General features: G+C 39.7%; 2 protein-coding genes across 2 annotated transcripts in view; both read right to left on the reverse strand.

The window, feature by feature from the left end:
- Positions 1-1,237: 1,237 nt before the first annotated feature.
- LOC139005383 (serine/threonine-protein kinase MARK2-like) lies at positions 1,238-6,057 on the reverse strand. Its single transcript, XM_070407637.1, has 3 exons — positions 5,176-6,057; positions 1,601-4,546; positions 1,238-1,456 (listed from the first exon to the last, which is right to left on the reverse strand). Exon 2 carries the CDS (start codon positions 4,286-4,288, stop codon positions 2,336-2,338), a length of 1,953 nt encoding a protein of 650 aa, XP_070263738.1. The 5' UTR covers positions 4,289-4,546; positions 5,176-6,057; the 3' UTR covers positions 1,238-1,456; positions 1,601-2,335.
- Positions 6,058-14,609: 8,552 nt separating this feature from the next.
- RAP1B (RAP1B, member of RAS oncogene family) overlaps positions 14,610-24,724 on the reverse strand; it is a 46,391-nt gene continuing 36,276 nt past the window's right edge. The window contains exons 3-8 of the mRNA XM_070409772.1: positions 23,842-23,910; positions 22,296-22,352; positions 21,744-21,884; positions 19,510-19,653; positions 18,452-18,568; positions 14,610-16,274 (exon numbers count right to left, since the gene is read on the reverse strand). Coding sequence (XP_070265873.1) covers positions 18,482-18,568; positions 19,510-19,653; positions 21,744-21,884; positions 22,296-22,352; positions 23,842-23,910 — 498 coding nt within the window. The 3' untranslated portion in view covers positions 14,610-16,274; positions 18,452-18,481. The remainder of the gene's footprint in view (positions 16,275-18,451; positions 18,569-19,509; positions 19,654-21,743; positions 21,885-22,295; positions 22,353-23,841; positions 23,911-24,724) is intronic.

The following is a 24,724-nucleotide window of genomic DNA, read 5'->3' on the forward strand; positions in this document are numbered from 1 at the left end:
ACATAGTACATTTTGATTGGTTGAACAAATTACCGGATGACCGGCCACTTCGCATATTAGGCTTTTATTATATAGGATAGTCAATGCCATGAAGGTGATTTAAAAGGGCCATGCCCAAGAAGGTATTGCGGTCGGGGGTAGTGCTAGTTTACGCAGGATTGTTAGGGGTGACATGCCGAGAAGATGGCAGTTTTAATCAAGATCTGAACCAGGAAAAGCAGCTCATGAAAACCTGATGTAAAAGCACATTCTCGACAGGGGTAAGAACAAAGGCAAAGGCTCTGAGGCAGGAATAAACTCAGCATGTTCACAGAAAAGAAAGCGGGCCAATAGGACTGAAAGGTAGTGAATAAAGGGGAGAGGAGGTAAGGATCGGATTCTATAGGGGCTTGAGGAGTATGGCAAGGATATTAGATTTTCTTCTGGACCCAATGCAAGTCCCTGGAAAGTTCCAGGAAGAGGATTGACATGATCTGGAGCAAAGGACCAATGAGCTTAAAAGTGTTTTGGAATCATTCATATCCCTGAGCATTCCTATCACCAGTTTATTTTCTAACCAACAGTCTGGGCACATGAACTGAAAAGGCTTATGTGTGCTTATGGGATCAATAGGACAGAATATCTCAAGTCAGAAATGTTTGGAGAAAACCTAGGATGAATGTTCACCCTGTCTCTAATTATGCTTAGCGTTCTTCATCTTGTCATGGGGAATAAAAAGACTGGATTCTTTGGTCTGTCTGGTTTAGAGGAGGTGTTTCTTAAGTGTTATTTAATAGAAATTTGAAGGAGTTCCCAAAGGAGTTGGGAGCAGATGACACAGCAGGGCTCATAAACAGGTTTTTATCAGTGTCACCACCATTGTGAAGCAATGGGTTGAGAGTTCACCCCTTCCCACTCCTCTCACCTTCTCCATTATCACTGTTCCCTTTGCACCTCACTCTTTCTCTTTCACACCCTATCAGCACTCTATTACAGTTGAGGAAAGGTCTTACCCAAATTTCAGCTTTCTTCTCAGTAGTAACCCAGGATTTAGGTAACACTGGTATTTCTCTCTCCTACCCCTTCCTTTCCCCCTTTCCTTTCCCCCTGTTTCTTCCCCTTCTTTTTTCCCTCCTCTCTCCCAAATCCTTTTCTAGTAGAAGCCCACCCAGGACTTCAGAAAGTCCCACACCACAAATGTTTAACATCCACCAAGGTAGAGAAACAGTTTCTGAAAAAGAAGATTGATGATTTTTTTTCTGGATCATCACGTTTATTAGAAAATTTGGGAGAACCAAATACTGTAATAACAAGCCCCCCAAACGTAGGAGCCAAGGAGCAGGGGAGGAAAGGGACACAGGAAAAAGTCCAGTCTCTGAAGTTTCAGTGGGGGCTGAGAAGTGGACTCTCATAGAGGGCAGCCTCTCCTCTTGACCGCCAGGGGACGCCAAGCAGTCTTCCAGGCTCAGCAGGCTTTCTGGAAAAGATGATTCCCAACACCCGACTTGAATACCCATTTTTTTTTTTAACCACCCACACCACCCTTTACTTCCCCCAGCTTCTGCTGCAGAAGCAGGACCTAGAATAGGGCTCCAGAGAGGGGTTTTCATTAGAAACTTGCCTGGTTCGCGCTCCGGTCTCCGAAATGCCTTCATTACCTGGGAACCAGGCTCTGGATAGCATTGGGGGAGCTCTAGGTCGCTGCCTCCTAGACTGTGTTGGGGAACAGCTGGATCGCCGCCTCCCACACAGCATCAGGGGCCCTGGGTCGCCTTCTCTTGAACAGCGTCAGGGGACCGCTGAGTCACCTTCTCTTGAACAGCGTCAAGGGACCGCTGAGTCACCTTCTCTTGAACAGCGTCAAGGGACCGCTGAGTCACCTTCTCTTGAACAGTGTCAGGCCCCCGCTGGGTCGTCTTGTCCTGGACAGCTTCGGGGGACCATTGGTTTGCCTTCTCTTGAACAGCGTGGGGGACTGCTGGGTCGCAGCCTCCCGGACTTTGTCGGGGGAGGCCTGGAGCCCTGCCACCTGGACTGCAGCGGAGAAGTTCCCTGGCTCGGCCTGCTGGGCCGCGTTCTTCAGCGCACCTTCTGCCGGGCCTTGGCGGTGGTAGTGAGCCAAGTTCATGACGATCTTGCACACATCCTTTCAGCCGTTTGCACGCCTCCATTGTCGGCTACACCACGGGCTCTCTCCTGGAACTGGCAGCGTTTCTTTCTGGCGCCGCTGTCCCTGAGCTGCTTATGTCCATCCTCTGGCTTAGCTCCCGGACCACGTGCCCCGCCTTCCTGGAGCTCTCACCTGCACCATCGAGTTAACTGTGCTCCCGCCTTCACCGTTCAAGATTTTAAAACATTACATGGGTTGGACTTTCGTCCTTCTAAATCCCTTCTTCTTGGGGGGTGCCCCACAGCATGTGCATTTTAAAATGACTCTCAAGGCCCTTCTAAGCCACCCCGGCCGGCCCTGGCTGTGGCCAGAGGGAGAGACTGGGCTGCCCCCATCAGCCTGCCCAGTGTGGAGGCCGCTTTCATGGGCGGCTCCCCCTTTGGCTCCACCCCTGATGATGGTGCTCAAGACTGGGCTGGGGGTGGCTGTCCTGAACTCAGTGGAGGTGATTGGGGGAGTGGCGGCTATGGCTTCCAGGCTGGGTGGGGGAGTGGTCGCGTTCGACCCCGGGCAGTCTGTGTCTTCCGTCTCGTCCTCAGCCTGCCCAGTGTCTAGGCCGCTCTCCTGCGCGGCTCCCCCTCGGGCTCTACCCCTGCTGATGGTGCTCCTGTGGCTTCTGTTGCGAATGGTGGGGGAGCCCACAGGGCCGCGCTTCAGGACTGGGCTGGGGGTAGCTGTCCTGAACTCAGTGGAGGTGATTGGGGGCGCGGCGGCTATGGCTTCCAGGCTGAGTGGGGGAGTGGTCGCGTTCGACCCTGGGCAGTCTAGGTCTTCCCTCTCCTCCTCAGCCTGCCCGGTGTGGAGGCCGCGTTCATGGGCGGCTCCCCCTGCGGCTCCCCCACTGCTGACACTGCTGTTGCTGCGGCTATTGTTGCCCATGGTGGGGGAGCCCCCAGGGCCGCGCTTCAGGACTGGGCTGGCGGTAGCTGTCCTGAACGCAGGGGGCGCGGCTGGGGCACTGGTGGATATGGTTTCCACCAGGTTGGGTGGGGGAGTGGTCACCTTCGACCCCGGGCAGCCTAGTGAACAGGAAGGCTCTTCAGTCTTTTTATCAACTGACTGACTGACCTCCTGGCTGGATAAAATGCTCCTGGCCTCAAGGGAGGGGTAGGGCCTTACCCGGATGGTGCGGCCGGGCATCTTAGGCTGTTTCATCTTTAGGATGCGGTAGGTCCCCATCACTCTGTCAAATCTTCTGTTTGTCAGGGACTGCTGGATCTGGTCCTGCTTGAAGCCCAGGCCCAGCATCACTGCGGTGACGTGGGGGTCCAAGTCCTCCTGGGGCGGCTCGCTGTAGGGCCGCAGTGGCTCATCCTCCTGGCCCACGTTGAGCCAGCGGTCCTCCATGACCTCTTCCATGGTCGGCCTCTGGTTGGGGTCCAGAGTGAGTAAGCGATTTAACAAATTTTTGCCCCGCCTGCTCACGAAGTTCGGCTCTTCAAACTTCCCCGCCAGGATCTTCTGCCTCTGCCGTACGATGTTGTCCCCCCGGAACGGCACCTTTCCCGTCAGCATCTTGTATAAGGTCACCCCCAAGCTCCAGACGTCAGCTTTGCAGCCATCGTAGTCTTGTCTCTTCAAGAGCTCGGGGGCCATGTAATAGATGGTGCCGCAGAAGGTGCTCAGTTTGTGGCCCTTGGCTTCCTTCCCGAAACCAAAGTCGGCCAGTTTGATGCTCCTGTTGGCATCTAGGAGGATGTTGGCGGGCTTCAGGTCCCGGTGGGCGATGCCCCTGTGGTGGCAGTACTGGAGCGCCGACACCAGCTCCCGGAACGCGGCCCGTGCTTCTCGCTCAGTCAGGGGGCCGGAGGTCTCCAGGTGTTCTCGGAGGTCCCCTCCCCTCACGTACTCCATCACCAGGTAAAACTTGTCCTGGGTGACAATCACCTCAAACAGTGAAGTGATGTTTGGGTGGTTTAAGCTCTCAAGACAATGGGCTTCTTGAGGCAACTCAGAACTGCCCTTTCGATCGATGGTTTTGATAACCACCTCGGTGGCAGTTGGCACGTGCCGGGCCAAGCTCACCGTGGCCCACGCTCCCTTCCCTATTGTTCGCAGGAGCACATAATCGCCAACGAAGTGCACCTGGGGAACGGGAGGGGTGGAAAAGTGGGAAGAGGAGGTTGCCAATTCAGACATGGTGTTCAAAGAACACAAACAAGATCAAACAATGGCAAAAACAAGCAAAGGAGTCCAAGTCCACAGGTCACCACAAGCAGCTTCCTGGGCTATAACGGACGAAATCCTCGGCCCAGACAGGGCCTTATATAGGAGTGGTTTGCAATTCCATCACAATGGCGCCATCTGAGGTCAGAGCCACAAATGGACCAATCATGGCTGGGGATAAGCCATAGTGCTAGTGGTTTTCTCACTTTTTGGTCTCATGACCTTTATACTCTGGGGAAAAAACAAAAGACACACACTTTTGTTTATGTGGGATATTAGATTGATATTTTATTAAAAAGAAAACGCTATAAGATGCGTGCACGAGGAAAATCTGACTTATTCTCATGCTCCAATTCTCAGTTCAGATATCCCTGATCCATCCATTGCTACCTGCCTCACTCAGGCCATCACATTTGTCATCTTCATAGCATGGACCACAGTGGGGCTGAGCCTTCTTTACTGTCTGTCTTTCCCATGAAGGAAAGAGCATGACTATAGTGTTCCCTGAGTCTAGCACAGTGAGTGGCCATAAAATAAGTGTTTCATAAATGTTTGTTCACTGGATTAACAGAAGAGCTTGTGGTAACAAAAGAAAATATGGCCAACTCTTTAATCAAAGGGATTCATAAAAACGTTTTAAAATATGTTCAGTCCTCACTCAGCTTTGGGGGCAGATAAGATGGGACAGAGGAGGGCTAAAGTCTGGGTTTCCAGGTGTGTGGTTGCTTTGTGAGACTGAGGAAAAGCCAGCTGGTAGGAGCCTCGCTGTAAAGATTAAAGAAGATGATTCGTCCTTCCACTGGTACTTGCTAAGGGTGTAATAAGTTTGGACCTGCAGTAAGGCTGCAAGGTGTTTTTACCTTTTGAATATCCATTTCCAGATGACACAAAAGACTTCTCTGGATTAACAGATGTCTGCAGAGGTACAAAGGGTGGGGTAATATGTTGGGGCAAATTCTACCCTTTATGGAGGCAGAGAGGGAGCAGGCAGGCTTGAGGACACTGGAGGGGCCTCTGGCACATTCTATTTCAAACTCATCTTCTAAGAAAAATCCTTACTTTCCATCCATTGAGTGTTTTACTTATGATGTTATTCTAGTAATCATTTTCCTTTAACACTTCCCTCCTAAAGTCTCAGCTTTGTATAAAGGGAATCTTTAGAGGGATTATTAGCCTGTGAGCTTCTCCCACTAGAACACTTTAGTTTGTTCATTTTTACCTTACTGCAGTGATGCTCAGCTCTTAAACATGATAGTCTCTGTTGCTGAGCCGATTGGGATCCAAATGGGGGACATTTCATCACTTCTAGACAGATGTTTACAAGTTACAGTCAGAGATTACAATAAGCTCAGGAAGGAAAAGAGAAAATTTCAAAGAAAGTTGCCAGTGTTGAGTTAATTATGTCTATTTATAAAATTGTATTAATAGTTACTTAAATAATATCAACAGAATAGAATATTCTCTTAGCATAATGATCTCTTTCAGCAAGGTAAACACAGACTCAAAGATAAGACATTTAATGTAAAACTGTCCAGGGAAAAGTCAAGCTCGAAAAAAAGAGAAAGAAATCATTTTTTCCAATATGCTACATCAATTATAGGCTTCTGATTGTGCCCACATGAGCATATTGCTTTTTTATGTTTTTACTTTTTATTTCTTTTTACTTTCTTTTGTTTGCCTGTGTTTTTTTCCCATTGACCCCCTCCTCCCCACACCTCCCCTCTACAGCCTTCACCACACCATTGTCTGTGTCCATGGGCTACGCATATGTGCATATAAGTTCTCTGGTTAATCTCTCCCCTCCCAACCCCAACCCCCACCTTCTCTCTGAAATTCATCAGTCTGTTCCATGGTTCGATGTCTCTGGATCTATTTTGTTCATCAGCTTATTTTGTTCATTAGTTTCCACATATGAGCGAGATAATGTGATACTTCTCTTTCTCTGACTGGCTTATTTTGCTTAGCATAATGCTCTCCAGGTCCATCCATGCTGTTGCAAAGGGTAATAGTTCCTTCTTTTTATAGCAGCATAGTATTCCATTGTGTAGATGTACCACAGGTTTTTTATCCACTCATCTGCTGATGGGCACTTGGGCTGTTTCCAGATCTTAGTTGTTATAAATTGTGCTGCTATGAACATAGGGGTGCATATATTTTTTTCTGATTGGTGTTTCAGGTCTCTTAGGATATGTTCCTAGAAGTGGGATCACTGGATCAAATGGGATTTTGTCTCCAGACAGAGCCCAGCCCTCCACCAACTTGGCCACTTAGACAGTTGAACTATAGCCCATTCGCTGAATTCCACAACCAAGACCTAAAAGAGAGCAAGGGCAGCCCCTTTCTGACTAGCCCTGCCCTCCTTCCAAAAGGAATCCAAAGAGGACCACACCAAGACACATCATAATTAAAATGCCAAGAGCAAAAGACAAAGAGAGATTCCTAAAAGCAGCAAGAGAAAGAAAGTCAGTTACCTACAAGGGAGTACCCATACGACTGTCAGCTGATTTCTCAACAGAAACTTTGCAGGCCAGAAGGGAGTGGCAAGAAATATTCAGAGTGATGAATACCAAGAACCTACAACCAAGATTACTTTATCCAGCAAAGCTACCATTCAGAAGTGAAGGCCAGATAAAGAGCTTCACAGATAAGAAAAAGCTAAAGGAGTTCATCACCACCAAACCAGTATTATACGAAATGCTGAAAGGTATCCTTTAAGAAGAGGAAGAAGAAAAAGGTAAAGATACAAATTATGAACAACAAATACACATCTATCAACAAGTGAATCTAAAAATCAAGTGAATAAATAATCTGATGAACAGTATGAACTGGTGATTGTAATAGAATCAGGGACATTGAATGGGAATGGACTGACTATTCTTGGCGGGGGGGAAGGGATGTGGGGGGGTGAGGGAAGAGATTGGACAATAATTGTGCACCTATGGGTTAGGACAGTGGGTGGGGAGTGAGGGCGGTGGGTGGGGTGGGAACTGGGTGGAGGGGAGTTATGGTGGGGAAAAAGAGTAACTAATGTAATAACCTGAACAATAAAGATTTAATTAAAAAAAAAAGAGGGCATGCCCCATTGTGCAGAGTTCTAGAGCAGGGCCTGGTACATGGTGAGCCCTCCGTATATGTTAATAATCACTGTCCAGTTAGAACATAAGATCCAGGAGGAAAAGGGCTTCATTTTACTCACTGCTATGTCCTTAGTGCCTAACGCGTAATAGATGCTCAATAAATATGTGTTAAACGTTAAAAAAAAATAAAAATAAAAATAAAAATTCCTTCCTTATGATGTAATAGCCTTGGGTAGATGAACTCTTGGGGAGATGCAGCTGACAGACAGTGGGGGAGGTAACACTGTAAACTGTCTTCACTTTCCAGGGCTGACAAGTTACATTTATTCCATTTGGATGACATTCTGAGACCTGTTCTCTTTACTGTCCCTGAACAAGAAGACCCTTGGCAGAGGGCCTAGGGCAACAAAATCATTAATTCTGTACCCGGCATTAGCCACATCCTGCTAAGGGGAGAGTGCCCTGATAACAGGAATATCCTGTATGCGTTTAGAGTGGGAGGATGAGGGGAGAGACAGTGGGTGTCACTTTCTTCCTTAGGGACATCTCCATGACAGCATTGGTGGAATCAGTAAGGGTCATGGTGGTGGCTGTTTCTGAAAAATTAGGAGCTGGCTGAAAAATCAAGTCAGGTATTTGCTAAATAATAACTGGTTCAGTTTCTACAAGGAGCCCAAGATGTAGTTCAGGTATTGTCTTTCAGCCTAATAAAATAGACTCTATAACTCTTCAGTTAAAATCTTTATTTTATTGAATTCAGAAAACTCTAAGGAAAGAATGAGTGAAGTGACGAAAACTATTTCCAGAATAGTTCTAGGAAAGGATGACTGGATCAACTTCTGGGAACATGTGTCTTAGACATGTAAACCACACAGATAATTACCATCTCCTTACACCATTGCTTTAAATAATTAACAAATAAGGCCTATGTGGAGAAGATCCAGTGACAGAAACCTCACTCCTATGCAAGGTGTACTAATAGATATTTTTAAAAAACTCAAACCCATTGGGTTGAATTAATCCCTAATTTGTTTGAATGTTCAATGTACTTTATCTAACCATGATTTTTATCATCTAATTCTTGTGCCTGCACAGTCCTCCCATTTCTAAAAAACAAAAACAACACATAAAATTAAGGGCAGAAATTGAGTACAATCCTCTAAATCATGACACTGGTTTCAGCAGCACTCACTGTCTTCTAATATGAATCATGTATTTCTGATTAAGGGGGGGCAGGTGAGGTGGAGGAAAAGCCCTCTTGTGGCTGAAAATGATTAAGAAAATAAAGTTTGCTATTTACATTACTCAGTGGAAGGGGGAAACTGCTGTCATCACTGAAAAATATAAAATATTTATAGTACACAGGATGTATGTTTAACACCAGTAGGTTATTCAGTGGGAAATGGTTAACACAGCATTCCATGGACACTATATTGATTCTTGAATTGCAAAACTAGCCCAGACTAGACCTCTTACTGACTCCTGCAAGCATCAGGAAGCATCACTGCAGAGTAGCTTAATTCTGGAGCTTTCCTAGGTCTGATTTAATTCAGCATACTTTGGGTAATTCTAGAGTAGACCCATGCTAGTCTTTGTTATTGCAAAATTAGTAAAACACTGTGTGGTGGGCTGATAATGTCTCCCAAAGATATGCCTGACTCCTAATGCCCAAACCAATGTGTATTACTTTTATTTTAAAAAGGTGTTTTTTGGGGATGATCACTTAGGAAGTTTTATAATGTCTAATTACTGAGGTGTATACCTGAAACTAATAGGTCAACTGTAATTAAATTCTTTGCAGATGTGGTTAAGGCTCTTGAGAATATCCTGGATTGTGCTGAGGGGCCCTAAATGCCATCACAACTGTCCTTAAAAATGAGAGATAAAACACAGAGTTAGGAAGACGGAGGCACAGTTTGGGTTGTGGCCTAATGACAAGGAACACCAGCAGCAAGGAATGGATTCTCTCCTGGGGCCGCTAGAGGGAGCAAGGCTTGCTGACACTGATTTTGGACCTCTGGCCTCCAGAACTGTGAGCAAGTTTGTTTTAAGCCACCAGATTTGTGGTAATGTGTTATAGTAGCCTTAGGAACTAATACATACTGTTTAACTAGGGCATTCATCTTTTTAAGAAAATAATAGGTCAACATAAGAACCTAGTTAAAAAGAATTAGTATCACCGAACACATTTTTGTGGGTAAAACACCAAAGTGCCATTTAAGAAAAATGAGAGGAACAAAAATGTTTATATTATTGGAAAGGTATATGGAGAAATATTTCAATGATATGTGTTTGAAAGATGCCTTGTGGCCTTGGTGCTGCTCAATTTGAAGTTTATCAACACTGGCTCTGAAACAGACTTTTTAATCCTTATACTGACATCCACAGACCTGGTACTAATTTAGAGGATGTTATTTCCAAAACTATCCTATCATCTCCTTAGATTAGTAGCCAGTTCTCCCCTAAGAAGTATATAGACAGATACAAATTATGATGTGTCCAGAGGATGGAATTACTGCTGGCTTATAGCATAGTAGGGGGAACATGATCTTATTCCTTGCCATCAGCCTCTGTATGGTCAGATGATAGAAGGCTATCTTATCTGTAAGAGCAGCCCTTTGTACTCCAACCCTCCCCTCTCCATTCCCAGTCCACTTAGGTCAGGATGTCCTATTTTTCTTTCTCATGCTTAATTCTTATGAAAATAGTTTCATTCACATTCATGGTTTCAGTTGCCTCCTGTATGTCAGTGACTTAAAGGTCCAACTGTTAAAAAAGCCTCTCCTCAGAAGATACTCATGACAATATTTCACTTAACTTAAACTTTGTCTTAACAAAAAATTCTTTCGCTCATACACTAAAAACCAATTCCTTGCTGGCTTCTTCAATTTATCTTCATTCGTGCTCACTCTGGTTCTGCTAATATAATCAGATATTTTACTTTGCTTCAGCCCCCGCATCTAAGCCATTAACCAATTTTCCAGTTACTCCTTTAAAAAATTTCTTGGGCTCCTTCTCATCAGAGCTCCAACCCTATATTCTTCATGCTTCCAGACCCAAGCAGCCTACAAGCCGGCTGGGTTAACTCCAGCTCTACCATTACTCCTCTCTGGCTATCTTTCACACAGCTGTCAAAATGTTACTTAGTCGTAGTACTCACTTAGAACAGTAGAGTGGCTCCCTCATAACTACTCACTACATACCACACCAATTTGATTATACTCCATTTCCAGTATGTAAAGATACTCATTTTTTTCCTGCCAGCCATGTAGTTTTTCACCACTGGTTGATTTGCTCAGAGAATCTAACATTGACCTGAGTAAAACTAATAATTATACATTTGAAAGCAATTTTTACTTTTATGTCACTTGTATAGTATGGATAACAGAATATGATCTACTATTAGATATATTAGATTTTTGCTTATTTGAAACTTTTTGAGTTTTTTACCCACCATTTATGCATTAAGCGTCTTGCAGGAACTGGGTTTAGCATTTACTTTTTTTAAACATTATTGATTTCAGAGAAGAAGAGAGAGAGAGAGTGAGAGAGAAACATTAATGATGAGAGAGAATCATTGATTGGCTGCCTCCTGCATGCCCCACACTGGGAATTGAACCCACAACCCAGGCATGTGCCCTGATGGTGGAATCAAACCATGACCTCCCGGTTCATAGGTCCATGCTCAACAACTGAGTCACGGCGGCTGGGCTAGCATTTACTCTTTGCTACTTCCCTCTGCCCCAAGCACAGAAAGGTGCACATTCAAAAGTTTGACAATAAAGTCATGAGCAGCTTAACACGTTCCGAGAAATCCTTTGTTAGATGATTTGTCACGTGAACACCATAGATTGCACTTACACAAACCTAGACGGCTTAGCCTACTACACACACCTGGGCTATAAGGTAGACCACTGTACATGCAGTCCGTCATCGACGGAAACATCATGCAGCACATGACTAACAGTTTCCTGTTCTGAACGTAGTGCTTAGAGGGAACATAAACTACCACACTATACACAGAAATGTGAAGGACTAATAATGACAAAAACATGAAAGGCTTTGATCTCTTCCTTTTAAAAAACTGCTGAAAACCTTGACTTAATGAATATATTATTCACATAAAAATCCTGTAAGATCTGTGCTAATTCTCAGGGGAAAAAAACAACAAAAAACAAAAACACAAAACTGCATTTTGACCCAAATGCTGAATCTGCATTATTCTCATTTATGTAACTGTATAAGGAAAACCACGTTAAACTAGGTTCAGAATATAAAATAGTAAAAACTGTCTCCTCTCCCTTTTAGGCAAATCAGGAGATATTATTGATTGCCTATAAATGATAAAACAAGGTAGATAAGCAATATTGAATACGTTTGTTGATTTTTAGCTTAAAAAAAAATCAGGTAGCTATCCCTAATTTTGGTCAAAATTTTTAATTCTTAAAGTCAGTAATCTATAGGCCACTAAGAAAGATGTTTTAAGGGAGCAAGTTCAAAGTATTTACAACATGTGGAATATTTTTTTAAAATCTGAAAAAACACTGCAGCACTTAGAAAACAGACCTATTTAGCAATGAGTATATTATTTTTACCTTTCAAACATAAACTAATATCAAACCTACTAACTTAGTTGTTCCATTAATAGATTTAGTAACCAATTTTGACAAGTACCAATATCCTAACACTCATACATACCTCTCTTAATATCAGTTAAGAGAACATAAATTTAGTTCTATTCTCAATTACACTTTTCTCATGCATTCATACCACTGTATTAATGCACTGAAACAAATTACAGAACCAATTTTTAAGAATAATTTGAGTCCCATAAATCATAATTTGTTAGGGCTCACTGGTAGGTTGAAAGGTTGCAGGTTTGATTCCCAGTCAGGGCACATGCCCAGGTTTCAGGCTTGATCCCCAGTAGGGGGCATACAGGAGGCAACTGATCGATGTTGCACACTCATGAATGTTTCTCTCTCCCTCTTCCTTCCAATCTCCAAAAATCAATAAAAACATATTAAAAAGAGAGAGAAGCCTGCAAACACTTAAGATTTCTAAGATAAGGTCATAGGAATATTAATTATAAAATACTGTAACTCTGCCCTAGCTGGTTTGGCTCAATGGATAGAGCATTGGCCTGCGGACCAAAGGGTTCCGGTTTCGATTCTGGTCAAGGGCACACCTTGGTTGCAGGCTCCTCCCCAGCCTGGACCCTGGTCAGGGCTCATGCAGGGTGCAAACAATCCATGTATTTCTCTCACATTGATGTTTCTCTGTCTTCCCCTCTCTTACACTCCCTAAAAAAATCAATGGAAAAATATCCTCTGGTGAGATTAACAAAAAAATAAAATAAAAATACTATAACTCCTTCCTATATTTCCAAGATTTAATAGAAAGGAGAACAACACATGGGGATTAAATTCAAAGAAGACACAGATTGAGGTAAACGAAAACCAGGTTGCATTGATTCTAAGTTTGCTGTCCCACATCTAAAGTCAAGATGATTAAAAAAGCAAAGCAAAACTCTTTCAAAAATAGGTTTTAAAACTTTCTACTCATATAAAAAGCTGAGCCAACATTAAAGTCAAAATAGGGTTTTTATATTTTTCAGAAAAATTAAGTGAAATATCCTTCTGGTTTTCTCTAAAATTCCAGTTTCGACAAGTATCCTTGGGGACATTAAAAGGAGCTTGTGAGTTTTCTGACTGATTACTTTAGCATTTTTCCGTTTAAGCACATAAGTCCTTCTACATATGATTTGCATTCCTAAGGTGCAGTTACTATTTTGTATGAGATAATGGTGCTTTCTGTGTAACCACAGCCCTATATCTATCAACAAAATACAAATATATATATATTGTGACCTAGAGGATGGTATTGGCATTTATTTCACTCTTTTTAACTCCTATGAAGTAGGTGTTATTATCATTCCCATTTTACAGATAAGCAAATAGAGGCACCTAACCAGGTTCACATGCTAGAAAGTGGCAGAACTGGGATTAAAAACCCTGGAAATCTGGTTCCAGAGATTACATTCTTATTCATAAAATGTCCATTTTGTATTTTTACTTTTAAATAAATTAATGTATTTCCTACCAGATCTCAACCAGGGTGATTTTGCCTGTCAACACCTGCTCTCCTCCCCTTCCCCTAAATCTAACTAGAGGACAGCTGGCAATGGCATTACTGGCATCTAGTGGGTGGAGACTACGGATGCTACAAGAATCCTGTCATGCACAGGGCAGCCTCCCACAACTCCTTCATTATCCAGCACAAAACATCCATGGCGCTGGCTGAGAAACTCTACAATAGAACATAAATTCTAGGAGGTCAGGGTACTAAGTTAATCTCACCGCTCTATCGTCAGACCTAGAACAATGTTTAAAATGGAGTACTTAAATTTTATCTGTTGATTATCTGTTTTTAAGAGCCTAGAACTGAGCCTGATACATAGATGGTAGGTAACAAACATTTGAATTGAGGGTTGTCCTAGCCGGTTTGGCTCAATGGATAGAGCGTTGGCCTGTGAGTTGAAGGGTCCTGGGTTCGAATCAGAACAAGGGCATGTCGGGGTTGTGGGCTCAATCCCCAGTAGGGGGCTGTGCAGGAGGCAGCCAATCGATGATTCTCTCTCATCATTGATGTTTCTCTCTCCCCCTCTCCCTTCCTCTCTGAAATCAATAAAAATATAAATATTATAAAAAAGAGGGTGCCCTCAAAGAGGGTCAAATGGATGCAACAGGACACAGTAAACTGAAGTGACTTTAGTGCTCCACAACCCCATGTCTTTTGGGTTTAATTTTCTCCCAATGACTGTAAATACAACCAGTTCTGCCAAAATAAGTCTTTTTAGTTAAGTGGGGCTACTGCAAGGACAAAGATTTATTTATTTTTTATAGATCCATGGAACCTTTAAAGACACAAAGATCCATGGAATTTTGTGAGTTAAATATATAAGGAGTAAGATCTTTTTCTTCTTTAAATGGAAGTATCCAATTCAAATAAAATCTATTTAGGGGATTGGCAGACACCCCGAAATGAGATGGTATCAGTAATTAATTGATGATATACTCCAGTGGCTGACAAATACTTTAAGAAAGTTTGAGTTAACATTTGTTTGCAAGTATCAACCACCGCCCGCAAAAAAACTGAATTACAGTACACATAAGACAAAGACAGACCTATTATCTAAAAAGAAAGTAGTACTTGAGTCCACTTCATTCAAAAAATTTTATAACCATAATATTCTAAGTATAACTTCATCCTATATTAAAAAAAAATCCAAATGTGTAACATCTGTCAATGTATTTTCAATTCTTCCTCTTACACCTCAAAGAGCTATTAAACATTATGCAGAAGGCATATGTTCCTAAGTAGTATTGCTTGATTTACAAAATTCTTTCCCAAGGATAAATTCAAAAGGTTGTTAGATGGATATTCAAATAATACTAGGGAAAAAATGACATATTTCACTTATTCTGTACATAATGAATGAGTCTGCTTGCCCAAATGTTAAATTATGAAACCACACTATGTGAAATACACCTATTAGATTTAAAAAGAAGTTAAATCTCTATTTATTTACTAGCACTGTTAAACATTACACAAAACACATTCAAGTGGCAAGTAATTATAATGCAAGCCCTTGCATGGCAATCCAAATTTATTGAACTACTGATGCTAAGTTATACAAAATTGCACCACTTTAATTAAGGCTTTTAGTTTACATTTGGCCACCTCTAAGTAGTTGTAACATTAGGTTGGTCAATTTAAATACTGTGGCTCCCTGTTGGATAGACACACAATCTTTACACCCAAACATTAATGCATACAAAGCAACAAGGCATTGTTAAATAAAACAGCAATAGTTACTGCAACTTGGGCCTTGTGACCAATTATACATGATTAAAATTACTTCCCACATTCACATCCACAGTACTCGTCCACCATTTAACATCTCAACCAAAACGTTACACATGTGAAACAATCACTAACAGGCAAAAATACTAAACCTGTATATTTGGTATTGCAAATACACTTATGCATGAGCAAGCAAGGGATTCACAGTGAGAATCTACAGCTGCAGAAGCCTGAAAATGATTTACAAAAATTGTTAAATCATTAAAAAATTGTTTGAAAATATACACTTCTTGTTGTAGACCCCCACTGTACACACAACTATAAACATTGTTCCCTATGTAAACAAAAAAGGAAACATATAATAAGAGATTTGAAAAATCTGGACATTTCCTTCCCAACAGATATTAAAGGCAACGTCTTTAATCTAAGACATTATACTGAAAGGACTATTGTATTTTTAAAGACAAGATCACTGTCTCCACAGGTTTTTTAAAAATTAAAAAAACTATATAGCTGTGTTAATCAAAGCGCTTATTTGTATAATACAATGATAATGACCTTGATTTTCTTAAAAAAAATTACAATAAGCTACAAGTATCAAAGAAGCAAAGTTATCTGGAGTAGTCTATATAGGAGCTCTTTGGACTTTCTTTTATTATGCTAAAATAGTGGTGCTTTTAGGATTTACATTATTGTACTCTCCAAAACAAAGTATGGGGCGTGTTATAGTATACAGTACACCATTTTCATACATGTACAACATTGGTGGATGAAAATGTCTCTTAGCAGTAATACTGGATTGTAGCCTCTGGTTTTACCAGATGCATACACTAGGGCTATTATATAAGTAAAAATCTCTCTTGTGATACTGGAAAGTGATTAGAATGTGCAAACTGATGTAGTAGCTTTCATCCGCCTCTTAAAGGGTACCACCACAGAAAGTCCGTTTAAGATGTTGGTAGGTTTAACAAAGTTGGAATGCTGGCACTGTTGAATTGGGCAACAGTTCTTCAGACCTGTCAAAAGAAAAAAATAAATTGCAAACATGGGTTGAAAATAGCACACAAAAGAGCCAAAGGAACACATTAAGACAACAGTGTTCAAGGTTTAAAAATGAATAGAATGCAGACTCTTGTCCTCATTACTTTAATGACATTGTACCACAACTTATAGCAAAGCAAAGCAAGGGTAGATGTTTTCATCTTTTTAGAATGACTTCATCTAACCTGCTGCCCTCTTGAAAGCTAGTCAAATGAAAGTCTTAGATAAAAAAGGGAGTATCCCTTAGTGCAAATCTCTGTGTATTACCTTCCAAAGATTAAAAGCAGGGGGAGGAGGGAGGAAACCACATTGAAATTTTACATCAGTTCAACTTCATTAGAATTAAGATGAAAAGACAGCAATATTAACAAAATTGGTGATTCTACAAGTGTTCACAATCCTAGAATTACATCATAAGTATAGAATGCACAGCTCACTAAGGTTCCTAGTATCAGAAAATCAAGGCCTTTCTTCCTCGCTCTTCCAATAAGAGTGGCTAAAAAGCTGGTTCAGAGAAGCAGACAAGAAATTATCCTATGATGGCTCTTTACAGTTGAGTTATATATATACTTTCTAATTCCATATTTAAACACATTCTATCAATTTTTAGATGTCAGAAAAAAGGCTAGTATTACACTAAAATCACGTAAACTTAAAAAATTGTGAGTGATATAAATAAAAGAAGTCAAAACACATTGCCAAATATCTATTTACTTTGGATGATTTTCTCCATACATGTCTGGGCTAAAAAAATGTTCCCTTTTTTTACTGTTTTTGTGGGGATCAGACTTGTTTCGAGCTCCAGAAAAGCTGTTAATACATATGTGTTTGCTGATTTCCCAAATGCCTCGAACTTTAAGCCCTTATTTAGACTCTGAGTTTGCTAAGTTTTTCTAGCAGACTGAATATAGCAAATTGGAAGGGACAGGTGGGAATGTGTGAGTTCAGGCACATGTGTGCTAAGAATGGGCATGTATGTGGTCAGGAAAGAGAGAATATCAGAAGTGAGAGGATATACCTCTAAACGGAAAGCCTTAAACAGAGAGTAGGGTCAAACCCCCCCAAAAGATACAGAACCAGAGTGCTATGGTAGTACAGGGCCATTTAATTTAACATAAGCAGCAGCAGAATCACAAGCATATAAAGTGCCCAAGGATAGGAGTACAGTACAATATGGTTTAATTAACACTGAGCAGGGAGCCATTATTATTGGCAAACAGCAGTAGCTAAATGGTTGAGGATTTATCATGTGCCAGGCACTGATCAACTGCTTTATAAGGTTTAACTCATTTAACATGATTATTTTCAAAAACTATATAAAAATGTTATATGCTCAGTTTTCCTTTGCTATCTCATTGGTGGGCTGAATTTGTGGTTCTCTCTGGCTGGAATTCTCCATTCCCTACACAATTTCTATTTGACTTTCGTATCTCAGCTTAGATGTCTCTTACAGACTTTTCCTGAATTCATAGTTCATGTGACATACCTGATTTGGTGTCCCAGTTACATGCTCCTATAGTACTCATTATGACATAGTACTCATTAGTAATGAAGCATGGACTTGGCAGCCAGTACATGGCTTAAATTATGTACTCCAGATCACTGGGTTCAAATTCTGGCTTTGTACTTACTTACTGCAGGGCTTGAACAAGTAATCTTTTTGTGTCTCAGTTCACTCATTTGTAACATAGACAGTATTTAAAAAGAGTGCCTGGCATATGATAAACGTGTCATGAATACTTATTATCAGTACCAGGCTGGATTTATTCTATAACAGCATTTATCATAGTTTGCAATTATTTGTCCAACTCTACCACTAGATTTCCATTAAGGCAATGAAGAAGCAAAGAGAGGTCAGTATTGTTCATCACTGTATTGTCAGCAAAAACCAGTGTCCCATTGGGGCATAAGCATATATTAAATGAACTAGAATATTCACTTATGGGTAATACTTCTGATGATATGTAAATGAAATAATTATTTTAATCACTAGGATATTATACTAACTCATGAATATCTTAAAAGGGAAGTAATTATTTCTTTTTTAGAACAAGAAAAAATTCTATACTTGCTGTCTTAACAAGACTGCCCTAAATGAAGTTGAGGTTACAAGTTGAAAGATTTAAAAAAGGAGGAAAATAAACGAACATACCTGGCTCAGAGCTACAATGCATTTAGTATATTAAAGCAGCTGACATGATGACTTTTTGCGGGCCTTCCCAGGCACCGGAGTTTTTCTGTTAATTTGCCGCACTAGGTCATAAAAGATCTGCAAACATATATATATATATATATATATTTAATTTATAGGAGACAAAAAACTAAAAACAACAAAAAACAAAAAAAACCCCCAAAAAGTAAAATTAAAAAATAGAATTTTCCATGGATATAAATGAACCCAAGAAAGGAAATATTTTTTTTTCAGTTAAGAAATAAGAGTAAAACCAGGTATTCTTATAAATGCCAAGTTCTTTTCTGTTTATTTTTTGGGAGGGCTAAAATTGTTCTCCTTAAAATAAGTACTGAGTTGAAGGAGCTACAGAGATCTTAACCTTAGTTCAATTAGAACATTTACTCTTCTTCAGATCTTTCCATGTATCTTTACAATATGACTTTAAGCCCCTTCAAGGCAATAACTGCATACTTTTTTCAATTTGCTCTCTTTTACATAACACATCTTTCATATGCCCAAAGGCTTAATTCGTCTTCCCCACCCCTACCATTTTTTTTTTTCCAGCCTTCCTTCCTTTCATGGTTTATTCCACTTTAATGATGAGGTTAAAATACATTGTTGCTTATTAACATGCATATTATTTAATAGAAGATTTTTGCCTAAAAGGATTAACAAAGCACCCTGAACCCTAGCTGGTTTGGCTCAGTGGATAGAGAGTTGGCCTGCGGACTGAAGGGTCCTGGGTTCGATTCCAGTCAAGGGCACATGCCTGGATTGCGGGCTCATTCCCCACCAAGTAGGGGTCGTGCACGAGGCAGCCAATCAATGATTTTCTTTCATCATTGATGTTTCTATCTCTCTCTACCTCTCCCTTCCTCTCTGAAGTCAATAAAAAATACTAAAAGGAAAACAACAACAACAACAAAAGCACCCCGAGTACACATTAATTTGGGGTTGTGTTAATACACATATGTTATTTTCCATTAATTCTGCATGTTGAATTCCAAATAGAGATTTTAAAGTATAGTTCACCATACCTCATTAACATTTATTTTTGATTTTGCAGAGGATTCTAAGAATGCACAGTTGTTCCACTGTCTTGCTAGATTTTGACCTTGTTCCTTTCCTACAACTCTTTCATCTTCCAAGTCACACTTATTACCAACCAGAATCATTGGAACCTAAAAATATATTTGTGAGGGTAAAAAGAAATAAGTAAATAAATATATGCTATAAATTCAAATTCAAATTAAAAGAATTCTTAGAGTCAACTCTAAGGATTATTTTTTATATTACACCAGAGAAAAATATTAAATTAATCATTTGTAATATAATTTACAGTTAAATATGAAAGCCTTAATAATGTTAATTAATTTAAGAACCTTTCACATGAAAATTTTAGAAAACAAGCTAGGATCTGTTTATGAAAGGGGAAAATAACCCTTAAGATTATATCACAATGGACTTATAACTGATTATAATAAGCAAAATACAAAACTTTTTCAAAAAGGAAGTACCAAAGGGTGTAGCTGTAAAAAGCCAGTATAACTCAAAATTTTTAAATGTTTCTTTTAGAGATGTGAATCAACTTCAAGTTTTCTGACACACATTTATCAAATAATTATTCTCAATTTTACAACTTAAAAAGGAGAAATTTGAAAAGTCCCTAAAGCAGAATTTTTATTTAGAGTCTAATTAAAATGCTACAAAGTTACAATCATCTTGATTTACTAAAATCCAGACCACATTAATCATGTGTTTGGATGCATGTGATGTTGTAATTTTAAAAGGACACTATGGAAAAATAATACTTATTCTTCAAAACTCCCTTTAATCATTTAGAGACTGACTTTCTAAAGAATTTTTGGGGAAAAAATTCAAACTAGAAAATCAAGAATTTTGGCTTTTTAGGAAGACATAGAGAATCCTATCTAATAAAGAGGGAATATGCTAATTGACCCTCACCATCACAAAGATGGTGGTGCCCACAGCCAATAAGGAGGGAATATGCTAACTGACTGCCATGCACTCAAAGATGGCGGCGCCCACAGCCACAAGATGGCCAGCAGGGGAGGGCAGTTGGGAGTGACCAGGCTGGCAGGGGAGGGCAGTTGGGGGTGATAGGGCTGGCAGGCAGAAGTGGTTAGGGGCAATGAGGCAGGCAAGTGGTTGGGAGCCAGCAGTCCCGGACTGTGAGATTGGGCCTAAACCGGCAGTCGGACATCACTCGAGGGGTCCCAGATTGGAGAGGGTGCAGACTGGGCTGAGGGACAACTCCCCCCCGTCCCCATGCACGAATTTCATGCACCGGGCCTCTAGTTATATTAATAAATACTTGTTTAATGTAACTGATAGAAGAAAAGTACAGTAGTTACTACAGATAATACAAAACAGATTTACTAATTAAGAAGTGCTTCACTGAGGTCACTATAAATAGGCAGGGTGCCCCAAAGTTTTTATTTCAGAAGTCCAAGAAACAACAGCATTTCCTAGAAGTCTCACAATATTTACCATAATTAAATTATAGATATTACAGTGGTTCTTGAAAGTGTTGGGCCAGACCAGCAACATCAACACCATCTAGAAACTTGTTAGAAATACAAATTCTTGAGCTCAATCCCAGACCTAATGAATCAGAAACTCTGGGAGTGGGGCAGGTGGGGCCTGGCAATCTGTTTTAACCAGTTTCAGCTAGTGATTTAATGCAAGATGAATTTTGAGAACCACTGCTATATAGAGTAAGATAAGGAATTAAAATAATCCTTTTGAAGTTTCCTACAGGGATTAAACTCCATTATGGTGCACTTTGAAGGGCATGTAAATTAACAGTAGAGTCTAATATATTTGTTCATTTCCTGAAAAATAATTATTATTTTGCTCCTTTTCTGTCAGTTTCTTTAGATGTGTTCATATGTTAAAAAGGCTCTTAATTATACCAGTAATGTGGCCAGAACATAATTTGCTCTATTAGTTAACATTTGTCACCCACATCTGTCCTTCTTCCCCACCAAATGCATGATTTAAAAATGGGAAGGATATAAATTTTATTTTACACAGGTTAAGGGGAGAGGAGTGTTTTCACTTTCCACATTATATATATTTGAAATAGGTATGAGGGTTAAAGATATATTTTGGCCTCTCAAGGAAAAAGCTTTTGAAATACAAGCCTCCCAAATAAATACATCAACTTTAAATTCTTAGTTTTAAATTGGATATCACTACAATAAGAGTTTAAAATAAAGTACATTTATTTATTAGGATGTCAGCTTACATCATCAGTGTCTTTAACTCGAAGAATCTGTTCTCTCAGATCTTGTAAATCATTAAATGTGGACTGTGCTGTGATGGAATAAACTAATGCAAAGCCTTGTCCATTTTTCATGTACAAATCCCTCATTGCTGTAAATTGTTCCTACAATAGAAAGAATCATTAAAGAATAATGTTGTGACAGTTGAACAATATCATTCAAAATATTTCACACAGCTACAGAGGAATAAATATATTTTATAGAAATAAATAAGTATACCCAAGTATTTTCCACATTATTTAAAATGTGGTAATAAATTTTAACATGCTTTAAAAGTACTAGTGAGACTGAAAATTTTCATCCAAACAAGTTTCTACTTCTTTTTAAATAACTGACTCTCTGTAATTACAAAGGTCACACAGAAAAAGTAGAATTCAAGATTAAAAAAGCTTTACAATTTAATGTAAGTAGTACTTTTAAATAAGCTTAACAAACATCTGTCTATAGAATATTAGCATTTACAAGGACAATACTGCATAAGTTGTGCATATATTTTGGTTCTTCATTTTACATACCGTTCCTGCAGTATCCAAGATTTCAAGCATACACTGTTGTGCATCTACTTCAACTTGCTGGGGGAGGGAAAGACAAAATAGACCTTCATTTTTTTTTTATATATATATATAAACAACACTATCTTAATATACACAAAAGCTAGTATGATATTTAAAACAGAGACAGATTATAGCAACTCTAATCTCAAGCAATACTTTAACATAAGAAAAATACAGCTAGATAATTAAGGTCCACCAACTTTGTATTAGGTGCAAAAACCATGTATTCCGACTCAACACAGATACAGACAAGATCCAAGCTCAATATGAATCATTAAACACTTTATTCTGGAAAGGAAATTATTTCAGCCCTAGCTGGTTTGGCTCATTGAATAGAGCGTCAGCCTGCAGACTGAAGGGCCCTGGGTTCGATGCTGGTCAAGGGCACATGCCTGGGTTGTGGGCTCGGAGCCCAGTGGGGAGCATGCAGGAGGCAGCCGATCAATGCTACTCTCTCATCATTGATGTTTCTCTCTCCCTCCCTCCCTCTTTCTTCCTCTCTGAAATCAGTAAAAATATATTAAAACAAAACAAAACAAAACAAAAAAAACAAAAACCACAACACCACCCCTTCATTAAAAAAAAAGGAAATTATTTCAAAAAAGCTTAAAAAATTAAAACCAGTTGTAGTGAGAATAACATCAGAAGTGATTCTGCCTACCGCAATTCTGCCAATATTTTAGAAAGAGTTTCATTTTTCTAGATAACCACTTCCCCCCTTCACTGTATTGGAATAAAATTTCTGGTAGCAAGGAAGCAGAGGACAGCTAAAAAATAAATTGTGTTTCTCTGTTACCATCTTTCACCCAACATTTTCTAGGGAAAAAAGTTATTTAAAATTAGCTGTGGAAAAAAAGTTCTACTGCCTCACAGCTAGGGTGCAGGAAGGGCTTTCCAGTTTTGTTTTGTTTTTGTAGACTGTGGACAAAGGAAGGAATGAAACACACTGACTGCACAGCAGCAGGGGCCATGTTGGCTGCTACATAAGGTGAGGCATAACTTTCTTGCTATTACATTAAAATGTCTCCACATTAAGTTCTATTGTCATATGTTGTGTTAGCGAACATCGCAATAAACCTTTCTGTTATGAGCAGTGACACTTTCTCAAAGAGTTATTAGTAGGAAGGTTAGGGAGACTCCTGTACCACATCTTTAGGTTAAAATGAAGGGAACCCGAGAGTATTTTTTCATCTTTGGGGTGGGGTTTGGATAGACCATGAAGCTACCACTTGAAATGGATGGCCTAGCTCTTAAGTTTATTTGTCAAATTAAAATGTTGGGGTTATGATAAACTTGAAATTCTCAGAGAGAGAAAGAGAGAATGAGAGGGACAGCGAGAGCCAAGTCTTCAAGAGCCTCATAAACTGGTAGACATGCAATGCCAAGAAAAAATCAAGTGTAAATTTTTCCCACTATGTAAATAACATTCAATAATTATAAAGCTAAAACCAATAATTTATATTTATAGTAAAGTGAAAAGCAAAAGGCCTTTAAAAGTAACATATACCTTTCTATAAGAATCTTCTATCGTAGGATCATATTTTTCAACAAAAATTCCTTGAACAAACTGTACAGTCTGAAAAAAATTAACATAGCATTATACTTCTAAAGAAAAGAACAAATCCAAATCTGTACATTTCAAACTATTGATTTCACATAGTAGTTATGCCACTGATAAAAAACACAACCACATTTGAATGCATGCATTTGGTAAGATTACCTTAGAAAGTTGTTTTTTTAAAAAGTAATCACTATGCTCTTTGTTAGGTAATTCTAAATTTAGAGATCATACTATATTTAAAAATTTTTAAGTATTTCCAGTTTCAGTCTTAATTGAATTTTAATTAGAAAGTGGCTAATTGTTTTGTGTACACACATGTGTGTACACTCATAACACTTCCCCATTACTCTGGATATAATTACACATGAAAAAGCAGCTCATGCTCTGTTGTACACACTTCTCAGTTTGATTTCAGCATGTCAAGTTCTGTGCTAAGTGGCCAAGTGAGATGATCAATCTATCTTATTGTGGGGCTTTGCTAAACTCTCATCTATTCATCAAGTTATTTTCCCTAAGTTTCTTCCCTTTCCCAACCACCATCAAGCTGTGTCTTTTTTCTTGCTATACTATTCCTTGATACAGAAAATATGACTGTCAAAATAATGTAAAAACTGTATAGTCAGAGGTGTTATTTGAAAAAGATTTTTTATAAGCTTTATTTAATATTTTCTAACATAAAAATATATATAATGACAAAGACCAAAATTAACTCCTATGTGGCTCTGAAATGCACATTTTTATATGCTCTCACCCTCTGTGCTGAGCTCACACTGTATTCTGGCATATTTCATGTTGGTCTGTAACCAGTGTTCCAGAGAAAATATGATCT

Source organism: Myotis yumanensis, unplaced genomic scaffold (genome assembly GCF_028538775.1).
Source record: "Myotis yumanensis isolate MYYU_CA2020_CCGP unplaced genomic scaffold, mMyoYum1.0.hap1 SCAF_3, whole genome shotgun sequence".
Classification (NCBI taxonomy): domain Eukaryota; kingdom Metazoa; phylum Chordata; class Mammalia; order Chiroptera; family Vespertilionidae; genus Myotis; species Myotis yumanensis.

Excerpts from the sequence above, each read along its gene's own strand:
- LOC139005383 (XM_070407637.1), bottom strand. The coding sequence starts at position 4,288 with ATGTCTGAATTGGCAACCTCCTCTTCCCACTTTTCCACCCCTCCCGTT.